Source organism: Dendropsophus ebraccatus, chromosome 2 (genome assembly GCF_027789765.1).
Source record: "Dendropsophus ebraccatus isolate aDenEbr1 chromosome 2, aDenEbr1.pat, whole genome shotgun sequence".
Classification (NCBI taxonomy): domain Eukaryota; kingdom Metazoa; phylum Chordata; class Amphibia; order Anura; family Hylidae; genus Dendropsophus; species Dendropsophus ebraccatus.
In genome coordinates this window covers 133,525,122-133,537,595 of record NC_091455.1, presented here as the reverse complement: position 1 = coordinate 133,537,595, position 12,474 = coordinate 133,525,122, and the positions used below count along the sequence as shown (strand labels likewise).

The following is a 12,474-nucleotide window of genomic DNA, read 5'->3' as shown; positions in this document are numbered from 1 at the left end:
CGCTAAGATTTTTTCTGGAGGGGTCTTTTTTTCTAGCTGGCCTTCCAACTCCTGGAGCCAGATAAACAAGGATCTGGCTACAGTGTTAGCGACAATATTTGGATTAATCGCAGAAGATGTGGAGGTCCATGCTCTGCCTAACAACCCATCTATTTTCCTGTCGATCGGATCCCTTAATTGTGAGGCATCCTCAAAGGGGAGATAAATTTTCTTCACCATTTTGGAGACATATACGTCTACTTTTGGAGACTCAGTCCACAATTTTGTTTCATCGTCATCAAAGGGGAACATGGCTCTATACTCTTTTGTGATTTGCAATTTCTTTTCTGGCTCCTGCCATTCATCTACAATTAACCCCTTTATATTTTCATGTACAGGAAATACTTGTCTTTTTTTCGGTTTGAGTCCCCCAAACATTTCATCCTATTTATTAGAGGGTTGCTGTACCTCTTCAATATCCATTGTGCTCCTTACAGCATTCAATAGGATGTCAGTGTCTTCAGCAGAAAAATAAAAGTATTTTTTAATATCCTGCATTACATCTTCTATAATGGGCTCAATATCCTCAGCCACAATTTCCTCAGATTTATCCCCAGAAGATATGGCTTCCACCTCCGAGTCAGAGTCAGCAATAACCATGCGTCTGGGTTTTTTAGGCAATGGTCCAGGGGACTAAGGCTTATCTTTAGTTAAAGCTGCAGATACTGAGGTTTTAACCTCTTCAGTAATCACCTTACAGAGTTCATCCATAACAGAGGTGGACTCCTGCCGTAGTATTTTGGCAGTGCAAGGTTTACATAACCCTTCTTTCTCATAACCCTCGGTCAGCCTGTCATTGCATATACTGCATCTCTTAGATTTAGGCTTCTTGGATGGCTCCTTGTCTCCCTAGAGAAAGAAGGGAAGCCATTACCAGCATGCTTGTAAAATAAACTAAATGAACCCATGGCTAAGCTACTTACCGGGTTAGTCGCCGTGGCCCGCTCCGCAGATTCAGAGCGGGGAGCGTTCATGATACAAAGAGGGAGAAACAAACACTGGTCTTACCTTAAATAAGCAGCAGACCTCAGATCAGCTGAGATTTTGGTGCCGGAACTCCCCCAACATCTGCCCTCCTACATCCCCATTGCGGCAGCGTTCCGGTGGACGGCACCATCTTGGGGGCAGGGCTTCCAGGCCCAGGATGCGACGCAGCATAATGACAGGGACGGCAGCGGCAGGGATCCTGGACCGGAAGAGGCCAGGGAAGACACACCAGTGGGACCGAGGCCTGGCAAACAGCTCCATGCTGTCTCCCCACTGCTTAAACTCATTAAGCGCGGCAGCGGGGTAACAATGGGACAGGGAGACACAAACCTGAAGTCGTGTGAGCACCCGAAGAGGAGAGGAAAATCCAGTCGCCTTCGCCTGCCTGGCAGTCATACCACTGATCCCGTACCAGCCCCAGGACCAGGAAGGAGGTAAACCTCTCTGTGCTCGCGTCCTGTAGGAACAGGAAAACACTGAGGATGTGGAGGGGCGGGGCCCCTTTTAACCTCTTGTGCTTCCTGTTCCTATTAGGACCTCTGGGAATCAATCTTCAGGTGGTGCTGTCATGAGCGACGTTCTGAAAAATACATTTTTAATAACCCCCCATCCTGGAGACTACCAATCTGTTCCATGTTATTTTCTTACCAATCTCCTTCCCTGCGTTCTGAGTTTGCTGCCTTGTGTTATAGGCACAGAAAACTGTCTAAGCTGTTCTCTCTGTCACAGTTTGTAACCCCTCCTACCCCTTCCTTTGGGGATGAACATGTAAACAGCTTCCCTGGCCAGCTATCTCAGCACTCTGTAATGCTGAGTGGCCCCATCTGAGGTCAAGTTACTTGCTGCGGCTGATAATGCTTTTAGTGGCCGCAAAAAAAAGATCCCATCAGCTGCTGTGCTGGTGTTTGCTGTGGTTTCTGTTTATATTTGAAGGATTTGAACAGTGTCTTGAATGTATTCCTATACTGTTGCTATTTATTTCATATCTATTTATATCATATTATGCTGCATGTAAAAAGCCCAAACTAAAGGCACTTTTACTCAGGCTGATTATTGTTTGAATCCTTCAAATATAAACAGAAATCACAATACAGTGCCACATCCATTACATGATGAACACCAGTGTCGCATGACAACGTCCACTGACTTATATTGGAAGTCTGTTGGTTCTAACGAGATATCCATTATTTTTATAGGAATAACAAAATTTTTCCCATAAAACAAACAAACCAACAAAGGAAACTGCAAACAAGGCCTAAGAAAAGACTAAATTGGAATAGCAAAAGAGCAGCACAGAAAAAAGGTATATAGTAATCAAAGTGCACGCCTTCCCAGACCTGGTCTAGTCCATATGAACTGTACATAAACAGTAATGTCACACTTACTTCACAGTACCTTGACATTTACAGTTTCTATCTTTTTAGAAACACACACAAATACTAACCCAGTTTGTAATCTCTGCCCTCTTCGTTTTGTCTATACAAAGTATTGCCACAAAGTTGATAGTACCCTTTCTTCTTCCTTTGTACACAACAGACCTGCTCCCTTTACCAACTTCTTCGTAGAGAATGTAGTTTTCCATTGATCTAGTATTAACAGTGGACTTAGAACCTGGAAAAAGGTATATAGATAGAATTAACCTAAACATTTTTCATAGGTATATTTCATGAAGCATTCTATAGAAGTGAAATAAGAATAAAACTAATAAAATGTTAAATACATTTAGTCAAATTGTAAACTGAATGAATGAGCATGGCAGTAATGGATTTAAATATAAACTGTATATGTTCTAATAAAAAACTTCCCTGCTGTCAATCATGTTTGTCCAGACAGCCGCATAGACTAATAATAAAGATGCCTGGGTGAAAAAAGCTTTTTTTTTTTTTTTTTTTTTTAAGTGTCCATTTAACATAAAGTCTGCAAAGAGACAATTATACACCACCTGCAATTATTCAGAAAAAATTTTAACAAATATTGTTATTTTTCTTTTACGGAGGTTGCATAAATTCCCATGTACAATGCAAACGCAATTTTATTGCTATTGCTTAAAAGGGTATTCTGGAGAAATTATTTTTTTATGTATGTTGCTGAGCAGGATGTAAAAACAAAGGGGGAGATTTATCAAACATGGTGTAAAGCAGGGGTACTCAACAACTTTCAGTGAAGGTCCACTTACCGGCGTCTATTGTCAGGTGAAGGTCCGAGCTGAACTTCAGTAGGAAACATGTTTTGTTAATTTTCACAAACGTTCAACTATTTACATACAGAATTGCTGCTTATTAGCAGGAAACTGGCATTTTTTTCTCTCTCAACAGCCCTTTGATATTAGGTACAAAGGAGGTGACTGCCCTGGTAGTATATAACCCCCCCCCCCCCCCCCCGTTGCTCCCCCAGTAGTGTATAGCCCCCCTGTGCGCTCTCCCCCAGTAGTGTATAGCCCCCTGTTGCTTCCCCAGTAGTATATAGCCCCCCTGTGTACTCTCCCCCTGTAGTATATAGCCCCCAGTGAGCTCCCCCCCCGTAGTATATAGCCCCCCCTGTGCTCTCCCCCCAGTAGTATATAGCCCCCTGTGAGCTACCCCCAGTAGTATATAGCCCCCTGTGAGCTCCCCCCAGTAGTATATAGCCCCCTGTGAGCTCCCCCCAGTAGTATATAGCCCCCTGTGAGCTCCCCCCAGTAGTATATAGCCCCCTCTGAGCTCCCCCCAGTAGTATATAGCCCCCTGTGCTCTCCTCCTGTAGTATATAGCCCCCTGTGAGCTCCCTCCAGTAGTATATAGCCCCCCTGTGAGCTCCCCTCAGTAGTATATAGCCCCCCTGTGAGCTTCCCCCAGTAGTATATAGCCCCCCTGTGAGCTTCCCCCAGTAGTATATAGCCCCCCTGTGAGCTTCCCCAAGTAGTATATAGCACCCCCTGTGAGGTCCCCCCAGTATATAGTCCCCCTGTGCTCTTCCCAAGTAGTATGTAGCCCCCCATGTGAGTTCCCCCCAGTAGTATATAGCCACCCTGTGCACTCCCCCCAGTAGTATATAGCCCCCCTGTGTGCTCTCCCTCTGTAGTATATAGCCCCCTCTGAGCTCCCCCCAGTAGTATATAGCCCCCCTGTGAGCTCCCCCAGTAGTATTTAGCCCCCCAAGTAGTATATAGCCCCCTGTGCTCTCCCCCTGTAGTATATAGCCCACTGTGAGCTCCCCCCAGTAGTATATAGACCCCCTGTGCACTCTCCCCCAATAGTATATAGCCCCCCTGTGCACTCTCCCCCCAATAGTATATAGCCCCCCTGTGCACTCTCCCCCCAATAGTATATAGCCCCCCAGTGCACTCTCCCCTTATAGATGGCCCCCAGACAAAAAAAAAAAACAAACAACCCACAACTCACCTAGCACCTCGTTCCCCCCTGCGGCTGTCTCCTTCTCTTCTCCTGTCGGCCCGGCCCCCGGCTGATACGCGCTCTGTAGGGATGTCCCGGGGATTCCCCAGCAGAGCGCGCACCACAGACTTCAGTGTACGCCGCCGGCTTGTACTTCCGGTAGAGCAGGCCGGCGGCGTACACTGAGGTCTGTGGTGCGCGCTCTGCTGGGGAATCCCCGGGACATCCCTACAGAGCGCGTATCAACCGGGGGCCGGACCGACACTGCCGCCAGCCCCACAGGCGTACTGACATCTAAAGACAGTACGGCTATGGGGCGGGAGGCAGTGCGGTGGGGAGCGGGACCTCCTAACCACCCCGGGACAGACCGTCCCGGGCGGTTAGGAGGTCTGACCAGGGGTCCGGACAGCTGGCCTCCGTGGTCTGGGTTCGGACCGCGGACAGGATTATGAACCCTAAAAGGGATGGAAATATGAGAGTGCACCACATGACAGCACCACACATGAAGACATACCAACTTAGATTTATGGAGGGACCACTGCATGGAGCACCTTTCTCCCATAAGCCAGATCTTGGAAAGTGCCAATGTGCATTTAGTAGAGCCTGAAGTGAAATTACACTAATAAGCTCGGACGGTTCCTTAGACGAGCCTGATAAAACTGTGTTGAGATCCCGCTGGAGCTAGGTTGTTTATTTTAGGTTTCATTTTAGCCACTGCTTTGAGGACTACAGTGGTACCTTGGTTTAAGAGTAACTTGGTTTAAGAGCTCACAGTTTTTCAAAATTGTGACTTGGTTTAAGAGCACTGTTTTGGTTTAAGAGCTCCCTGTACTGGGTGGGAGGGCAAGTGGGGGAGGGGCATGGCCTGCAGCACTGTACTCTGACCACGGAAGTCTCCCTCACCTTGCAAATCATAGCAGATCCACTTCAGGCTGGGGCTTGCATCAGGGGACAGGACTATGGAGGTAATCTCTTCATAGCTGTAATCCCTCTCTCCACAGAGAGTGCTGCATGTATGTACCCACATATGTCCTGCTCATTCCTTCATGCTCCCTGCAGTCTCTGTCAGTCCTGATTGGTCCATGCTGATCACACACTCCTTCTCCGTTGCTGTCATGTGACCACACAGACCTCTGACAGCAGCCCTGCTTCTCTATTCTAGCCTGTTGTACTACATTACTGCGTTATGAGGATCTGCAGTTCCATCCTGTATCTACAAACTGCTGCTGTTTTTTCAGGTTTATGCCCTTACTATACATTGTTCTCCGCATGCTGACTACTATACTGTACAGTAACTTCTAATATCACATATTCAGCTGTTTATAAATGTCTGTATTTGTTTTACATGTTTTTCAGAGTATAAAATCATTATTTTTAAGGTGTATGTAGACAAACAAAAAATGAACAAAGAGGGGCGCTTATGGTGTAGTAAGTTGAGTAGATTGGTATCTATTCACAATAGGCAAGGCAACTCACCTTCTGGTGTTGTGCGAACAATAGGCACAACACTAGTAGAGCTTGTAGTTGTTGTGGAGTCCGCAGTCTGGCACCCAGCGTATGGAGGACAGATCCGTCACGATACCATCACTCCCCAAACATAGAGAAGAAGACTGAAAGCAGAACTGGGATAGCCTTGGCGCTGGACATGGACAATACTCTCCGATTCTTGTAAAATACTTTATTTTGAGCAACGCGTTTCGGCGGCGTGCTGCCGCCTTTATCAAGCTCCTATCATATTGATAACCATGATCCTTTTTTATACAGGTAGTTTCTCCTAAACACCGCCCCAAACGGGGGCGGGGAAAAAAGTCCGGTTTCCCTTACAACAAAATGATCATTACAAAGGCTTAAATGTATAGAATTCATAGCTTCTCAGACCTACAAACAGATATAAACAAATTTAGTGGACTTACAAACTCCAAAGGTAGCCCTGGGTAACCGGACGCCAGTGATCAATGTGAGCCGCTACACGCCGCGACGTCACGTCCGCCGACGTCAGAGGACGCGTCACCGGGTTGTTAACCCATCGTGCGCTAGGCTCGTCTGTTCGTCTGCTCACCATTCTCCGGCCAAATCGCACTCTGAGTCGACTCAACCCGTGGACTGCGTCGATAGGCGCCGTCCGACAGCGTCCAGAGCCAGCCGCCCACAGGATCGAACCCGACAGGCACCCGAACGGGACAACATCAGAAACAGCAGAAAGGAGAAAAGAAAGAAAAAAGAAGAAAAGAAAAAAGAAGAAAGAAGAAGAGGAGCACATCCACACCTACCAAGGGTAAGTCCACAGAAATAGACAATGTGTAAATCCGACCAATACCTCAATGATAGGCAACAAACATCACAAGTACAATAAATACTGTGGATAATAAACATCATAAGTGCAATAAATACTATAAAATATTACAACATTACAGCATTAAAACGTTACAATCCTAAAAGGTAAATCTCATAAAAAAAAAATAATCATAAAAAATATAATATAGATCATAAAAAAATGGTATTTCTGGATATTGAGGTGGAGATTGAGGAGGGGATGCTCTCGACTAGTACACATTTCAAAAAGGTAGATACGAACAGCTATCTAGAGTATCACAGCGCTCATTATAAAAAATGGATTCGAAATATCCCATTCAACCAGTACAGGCGGATCCGAAAAAATTGCAGTTCAACTGTGGCTTTCAACAAGCAAGCCAAAACGCTAGAGAACAGGTTTAAACAGAAGGGCTATCCCAAATCCCTTTTGTCCGCGGCTTATAAATCCAATTTAGAAGAATCACAAAAAGAGATACTTTTCCCTAAAGAAAAGAATACCAATGGGAAGATAGCTGCGAGGAAGGCGGACAGCTACAAGTCGAATTTCATAACTGGCTTCAATTCTCATAACAAGGAAATTAGGGAAGCGTTAGAGCGCAACTGGAAAATTCTGTTGAAAGATCCCGTTTTAAAAACGACCATCCCCATAAAGCCTAAAATCACATTTAGGAAAGGAAAGACATCAAAAAACATTTTGGCTCCCAGTAGGGTTCATGAAAAAGACAACGCACACCAGGAAGAAAAACAAGAAAAGCGAGGTGAAGTGTCCAGGTGCAAAAATAGAGGGTGCTTGTGTTGTGCTAGTATCAAAGATCAAACATGCCATTTCAAGTCTAATAGTACCGGAGAGACTTTCAGTGTCTACTCGGAGCTGTCTTGCGGGTCCGACTTTGTGATCTATCTCCTCGAGTGTCGGTGTGGACTCCAGTATGTTGGGAGGACTTCACAGACACTGAGGAAAAGACTCACTGGTCACCGGTTTAATACGAACTCACGCTTCTTGAAACATAGTGTTTCTAGACATCTGTGTGAAGCACACCAAGGTGATTTTAGGAATGTCACGATAATGCCTATAGAACAGATCCAAATTAGTGACAAAAACAGATATAAGTCCCTCAATAGGAGAGAAGCCTACTGGATTTTTAAATTAAAAACTTTAGTACCAGATGGCCTAAATGAAGCAATAGAATTGGGTATCTGAGCCATTGTTTTTATTGCATTTTTCATGATTATTATATTTTTTATGATTATTTTTTTTTTATGAGATTTACCTTTTAGGATTGTAACGTTTTAATGCTGTAATGTTGTAATATTTTATAGTATTTATTGCACTTATGATGTTTATTATCCACAGTATTTATTGTACTTGTGATGTTTGTTGCCTATCATTGAGGTATTGGTCGGATTTACACATTGTCTATTTCTGTGGACTTACCCTTGGTAGGTGTGGATGTGCTCCTCTTCTTCTTTCTTCTTTTTTCTTTTCTTCTTTTTTCTTTCTTTTCTCCTTTCTGCTGTTTCTGATGTTGTCCCGTTCGGGTGCCTGTCGGGTTCGATCCTGTGGGCGGCTGGCTCTGGACGCTGTCGGACGGCGCCTATCGACGCAGTCCACGGGTTGAGTCGACTCAGAGTGCGATTTGGCCGGAGAATGGTGAGCAGACGAACAGACGAGCCTAGCGCACGATGGGTTAACAACCCGGTGACGCGTCCTCTGACGTCGGCGGACGTGACGTCGCGGCGTGTAGCGGCTCACATTGATCACTGGCGTCCGGTTACCCAGGGCTACCTTTGGAGTTTGTAAGTCCACTAAATTTGTTTATATCTGTTTGTAGGTCTGAGAAGCTATGAATTCTATACATTTAAGCCTTTGTAATGATCATTTTGTTGTAAGGGAAACCGGACTTTTTTCCCCGCCCCCGTTTGGGGCGGTGTTTAGGAGAAACTACCTGTATAAAAAAGGATCATGGTTATCAATATGATAGGAGCTTGATAAAGGCGGCAGCACGCCGCCGAAACGCGTTGCTCAAAATAAAGTATTTTACAAGAATCGGAGAGTATTGTCCATGTCCAGCGCCAAGGCTATCCCAGTTCTGCTTTCAGTCTTCTTCTCTATTTTTAAGGTGTGGAACCAATTGTTTGCATTTCAATGATTTCTTATGGGAAAATTTGCTTTGGTTTAAGAGTGGATTTGGATTACAAGCACGGTCCCAGAACTAATTAAGCTCGTAATTCAAGGCACCACTGTATTTTGATCTGTCTTTGGTCCGCTATTGGGGTATCATAAATAAAACCCAATGAAACCTGAACCTTTAGAGTGCTCAAGGATAACCCTTGGTCCAGACCATCTTGCAGAAAGTCCAAGATTCTTGGGATGTTAGGGTGAAGGGTATCTAGAGGAGAGTCTCCTCACCATGAATAGAACTTCTTCCACTGTTTGAAATAGACTGTGACCTGCATTTTGTTCTTAAGAAGTGTGTCTATAACTCTTAAAGAGGTTTCCCTAGTACTAAAAAAAAAAAAAATCTCTTTTTTTGTCCTTCTCAGTCATGTTATGTTCATTTCTAATGATAATTTGTTTATTATTTCTAAAACGTAAAAAAAAACTAGTATGAGAGGAAAAAAATATATAACCAAGACGTAAAACAATAAAATTTGTAGGGGTTCTGTGCCATATGTAAAAGCTTGCCCAGTGCTTGAGTATGTACAACAGCATTTGACATGGGATTAAAATGGGAACAGAGGTACTTCTATCCCTGCTGGTGCTGTTGGGGTCAGTCTGCAGTACACTCTTGCATGCCAAGGTCATGTGTAACTCTTGTGGCATGGCATTTCTATGGTCAATATGAAGCCACCCAGGAGAGTAAACAGGAGAAGATAAACCACATCTAGCAGGCATCCTTATAGGATATGCTGATAAAGTCCAGATAGGAGCACCCCTTATATGCCAGACAATGAGACACATGTTGTACAGCAGCCAATTTGGCTGTATAACTTGTAAGTAGCAGTAAAAAATTTACTATGTAACTTATTACAAAGCCATAGAGAAGTATGAGAGCACCCACCTGTAACACCAGGCAATAACAGATCCGCTTGGAGCTACTATGTTCGCCTCACCTGACGTCACGTGGTCGTCTCCAGTACCCACCTAGTCCATATTGCTAACCAGGGACCAACCGTCTACAGACTGAACTATAACATTCATAGGGGGGGTGTATAACTGAAAGTAACAACGTCGTTTCCTCTTTTAGTTATTTTCCTGCACATGTACCCCTCCACATAAGTAGGACAGGGAGGTGTGGCGTTTCTTACGTTGAATGAAAATTCCCTCTACGAAGACAATAACGTTTCCACCACCTGCGCAGGCAATGGATTAGTCCGTTACTCTGGTAACGAACATAGACCTGGACGCTGCATAGAAGCTATGTTTAAGAGTGTCGAAGGACCTTTCATGATGTCATCATCATGTGATCAGTATGGGCGGAGTCAGGCACTTTCTCAGTTGATGTAGTTAGGTGGGAATTGTAATCCCAGGCAGGGATGTGTCTACTGTGCAATACTGTACAAGCGGGATGTGTCTATAGCAGAGCTGTGTGTGTAATGTGTATGGAGCAGAGCTGTGTGTACTGTGTGTGTGTAATGTGTATGAGGCAGAGCTGTGTGTGTAATGTGTATGGAGCAGAGCTGTGTGTCTAATGTGTATGAGGCAGAGCTGTGTTTGTAATGTGTATGAGGCAGAGCTGTGTGTGTAATGTGTATGAGGCAGAGCTGTGTGTGTAATGTGTATGAGGCAGAGCTGTGTGTGTAATGTGTATGGGGCAGAGCTGTGTGTGTAATGTGTATGGAGCAGATCTGTGTGTGTAATGTGTATGGAGCAGAGCTGTGTGTGTAATGTGTATGGAGCAGAGCTGTGTGTGTAATGTGTATGAGGCAGAGCTGTGTGTGTAATGTGTATGAGGCAGAGCTGTGTGTGTAATGTGTATGGAGCAGAGCTGTGTGTGTAATGTGTATGGAGCAGATCTGTGTGTGTAATGTGTATGGAGCAGAGCTGTGTGTGTAATGTGTATGGAGCAGAGCTGTGTGTGTAATGTGTATGAGGCAGAGCTGTGTGTGTAATGTGTATGGGGCAGAGCTGTGTGTGTAATGTGTATGGAGCAGAGATGTGTGTGTAATGTGTATGAGGCAGAGCTGTGTGTGTAATGTGTATGAGGCAGAGCTGTGTGTGTAATGTGTATGAGGCAGAGCTGTGTGTGTAATGTGTATGGAGCAGAGCTGTGTGTGTAATGTGTATAGAGCAGATCTGTGTGTGTAATGTGTATGAGGCAGAGCTGTGTGTGTAATGTGTATGGAGCAGAGCTGTGTGTGTAATGTGTATGGAGCAGAGCTGTGTGTACTGTGTGTGTAATGTGTATGAGGCAAAGCTGTGTGTAATATGTATGGAGCAGAGCTGTGTGTCTAATGTGTATGAGGCAAAGCTGTGTGTGTAATGTGTATGAGGCAGAGCTGTGTTTGTAATGTGTATGAGGCAGAGCTGTGTGTGTAATGTGTATGAGGCAGAGCTGTGTGTGTAATGTGTATGAGGCAGAGCTGTGTGTGTAATGTGTATGGAGCAGAGCTGTGTGTGTAATGTGTATGGAGCAGAGCTGTGTGTGTAATGTGTATGGAGCAGATCTGTGTGTGTAATGTGTATGAGGCAGAGCTGTGTGTGTAATGTGTATGGAGCAGAGCTGTGTGTGTAATGTGTATGGAGCAGAGCTGTGTGTGTAATGTGTATGGAGCAGAGCTGTGTGTGTAATGTGTATGGAGCAGAGCTGTGTGTGTAATGTGTATGGAGCAGAGCTGTGTGTGTAATGTGTATGGAGCAGAGCTGTGTGTGTAATGTGTATGGAGCAGATCTGTGTGTGTAATGTGTATGAGGCAGAGCTGTGTGTGTAATGTGTATGGAGCAGAGCTGTGTGTGTAATGTGTATGGAGCAGAGCTGTGTGTGTAATGTGTATGGAGCAGAGCTGTGTGTGTAATGTGTATGAGGCAGAGCTGTGTGTGTAATGTGTATGAGGCAGAGCTGTGTGTGTAATGTGTATGGAGCAGAGCTGTGTGTGTAATGTGTATGGAGCAGAGCTGTGTGTGTAATGTGTATGGAGCAGAGCTGTGTGTGTAATGTGTATGGAGCAGAGCTGTGTGTGTAATGTGTATAGAGCAGAGCTGTGTGTGTAATGTGTATGGAGCAGAGCTGTGTGTGTAATGTGTATGGAGCAGAGCTGTGTGTGTAATGTGTACGGAGCAGAGCTGTGTGTACTGTGTGTGTAATGTGTATGAGGCAGAGCTGTGTGTGTAATGTGTATGGAGCAGAGCTGTGTGTGTAATGTGTATGAGGCAGAGCTGTGTTTGTAATGTGTATGAGGCAGAGCTGTGTGTGTAATGTGTATGAGGCAGAGCTGTGTGTGTAATGTGTATGAGGCAGAGCTGTGTGTGTAATGTGTATGGAGCAGAGCTGTGTGTGTAATGTGTATGGAGCAGAGCTGTGTGTGTAATGTGTATGAGGCAGAGCTGTGTGTGTAATGTGTATGGGGCAGAGCTGTGTGTGTAATGTGTATGGAGCAGAGATGTGTGTGTAATGTGTATGAGGCAGAGCTGTGTGTGTAATGTGTATGAGGCAGAGCTGTGTGTGTAATGTGTATGGAGCAGAGCTGTGTGTGTAATGTGTATAGAGCAGATCTGTGTGTGTAATGTGTATGAGGCAGAGCTGTGTGTGTAATGTGTATGGAG

At 44.9% G+C, this 12,474-nt stretch overlaps 1 protein-coding gene across 1 annotated transcript in view; it reads right to left on the bottom strand.

Moving 5' to 3' along the window:
- ULK4 (unc-51 like kinase 4) overlaps window positions 1–12,474 on the bottom strand; it is a 653,509-nt gene that overhangs the window by 633,708 nt on the left and 7,327 nt on the right. The window contains exon 2 of the mRNA XM_069959686.1: window positions 2,471–2,637. Within this exon, the coding sequence (XP_069815787.1) occupies window positions 2,471–2,637 (167 nt within the window). The remainder of the gene's footprint in view (window positions 1–2,470; window positions 2,638–12,474) is intronic.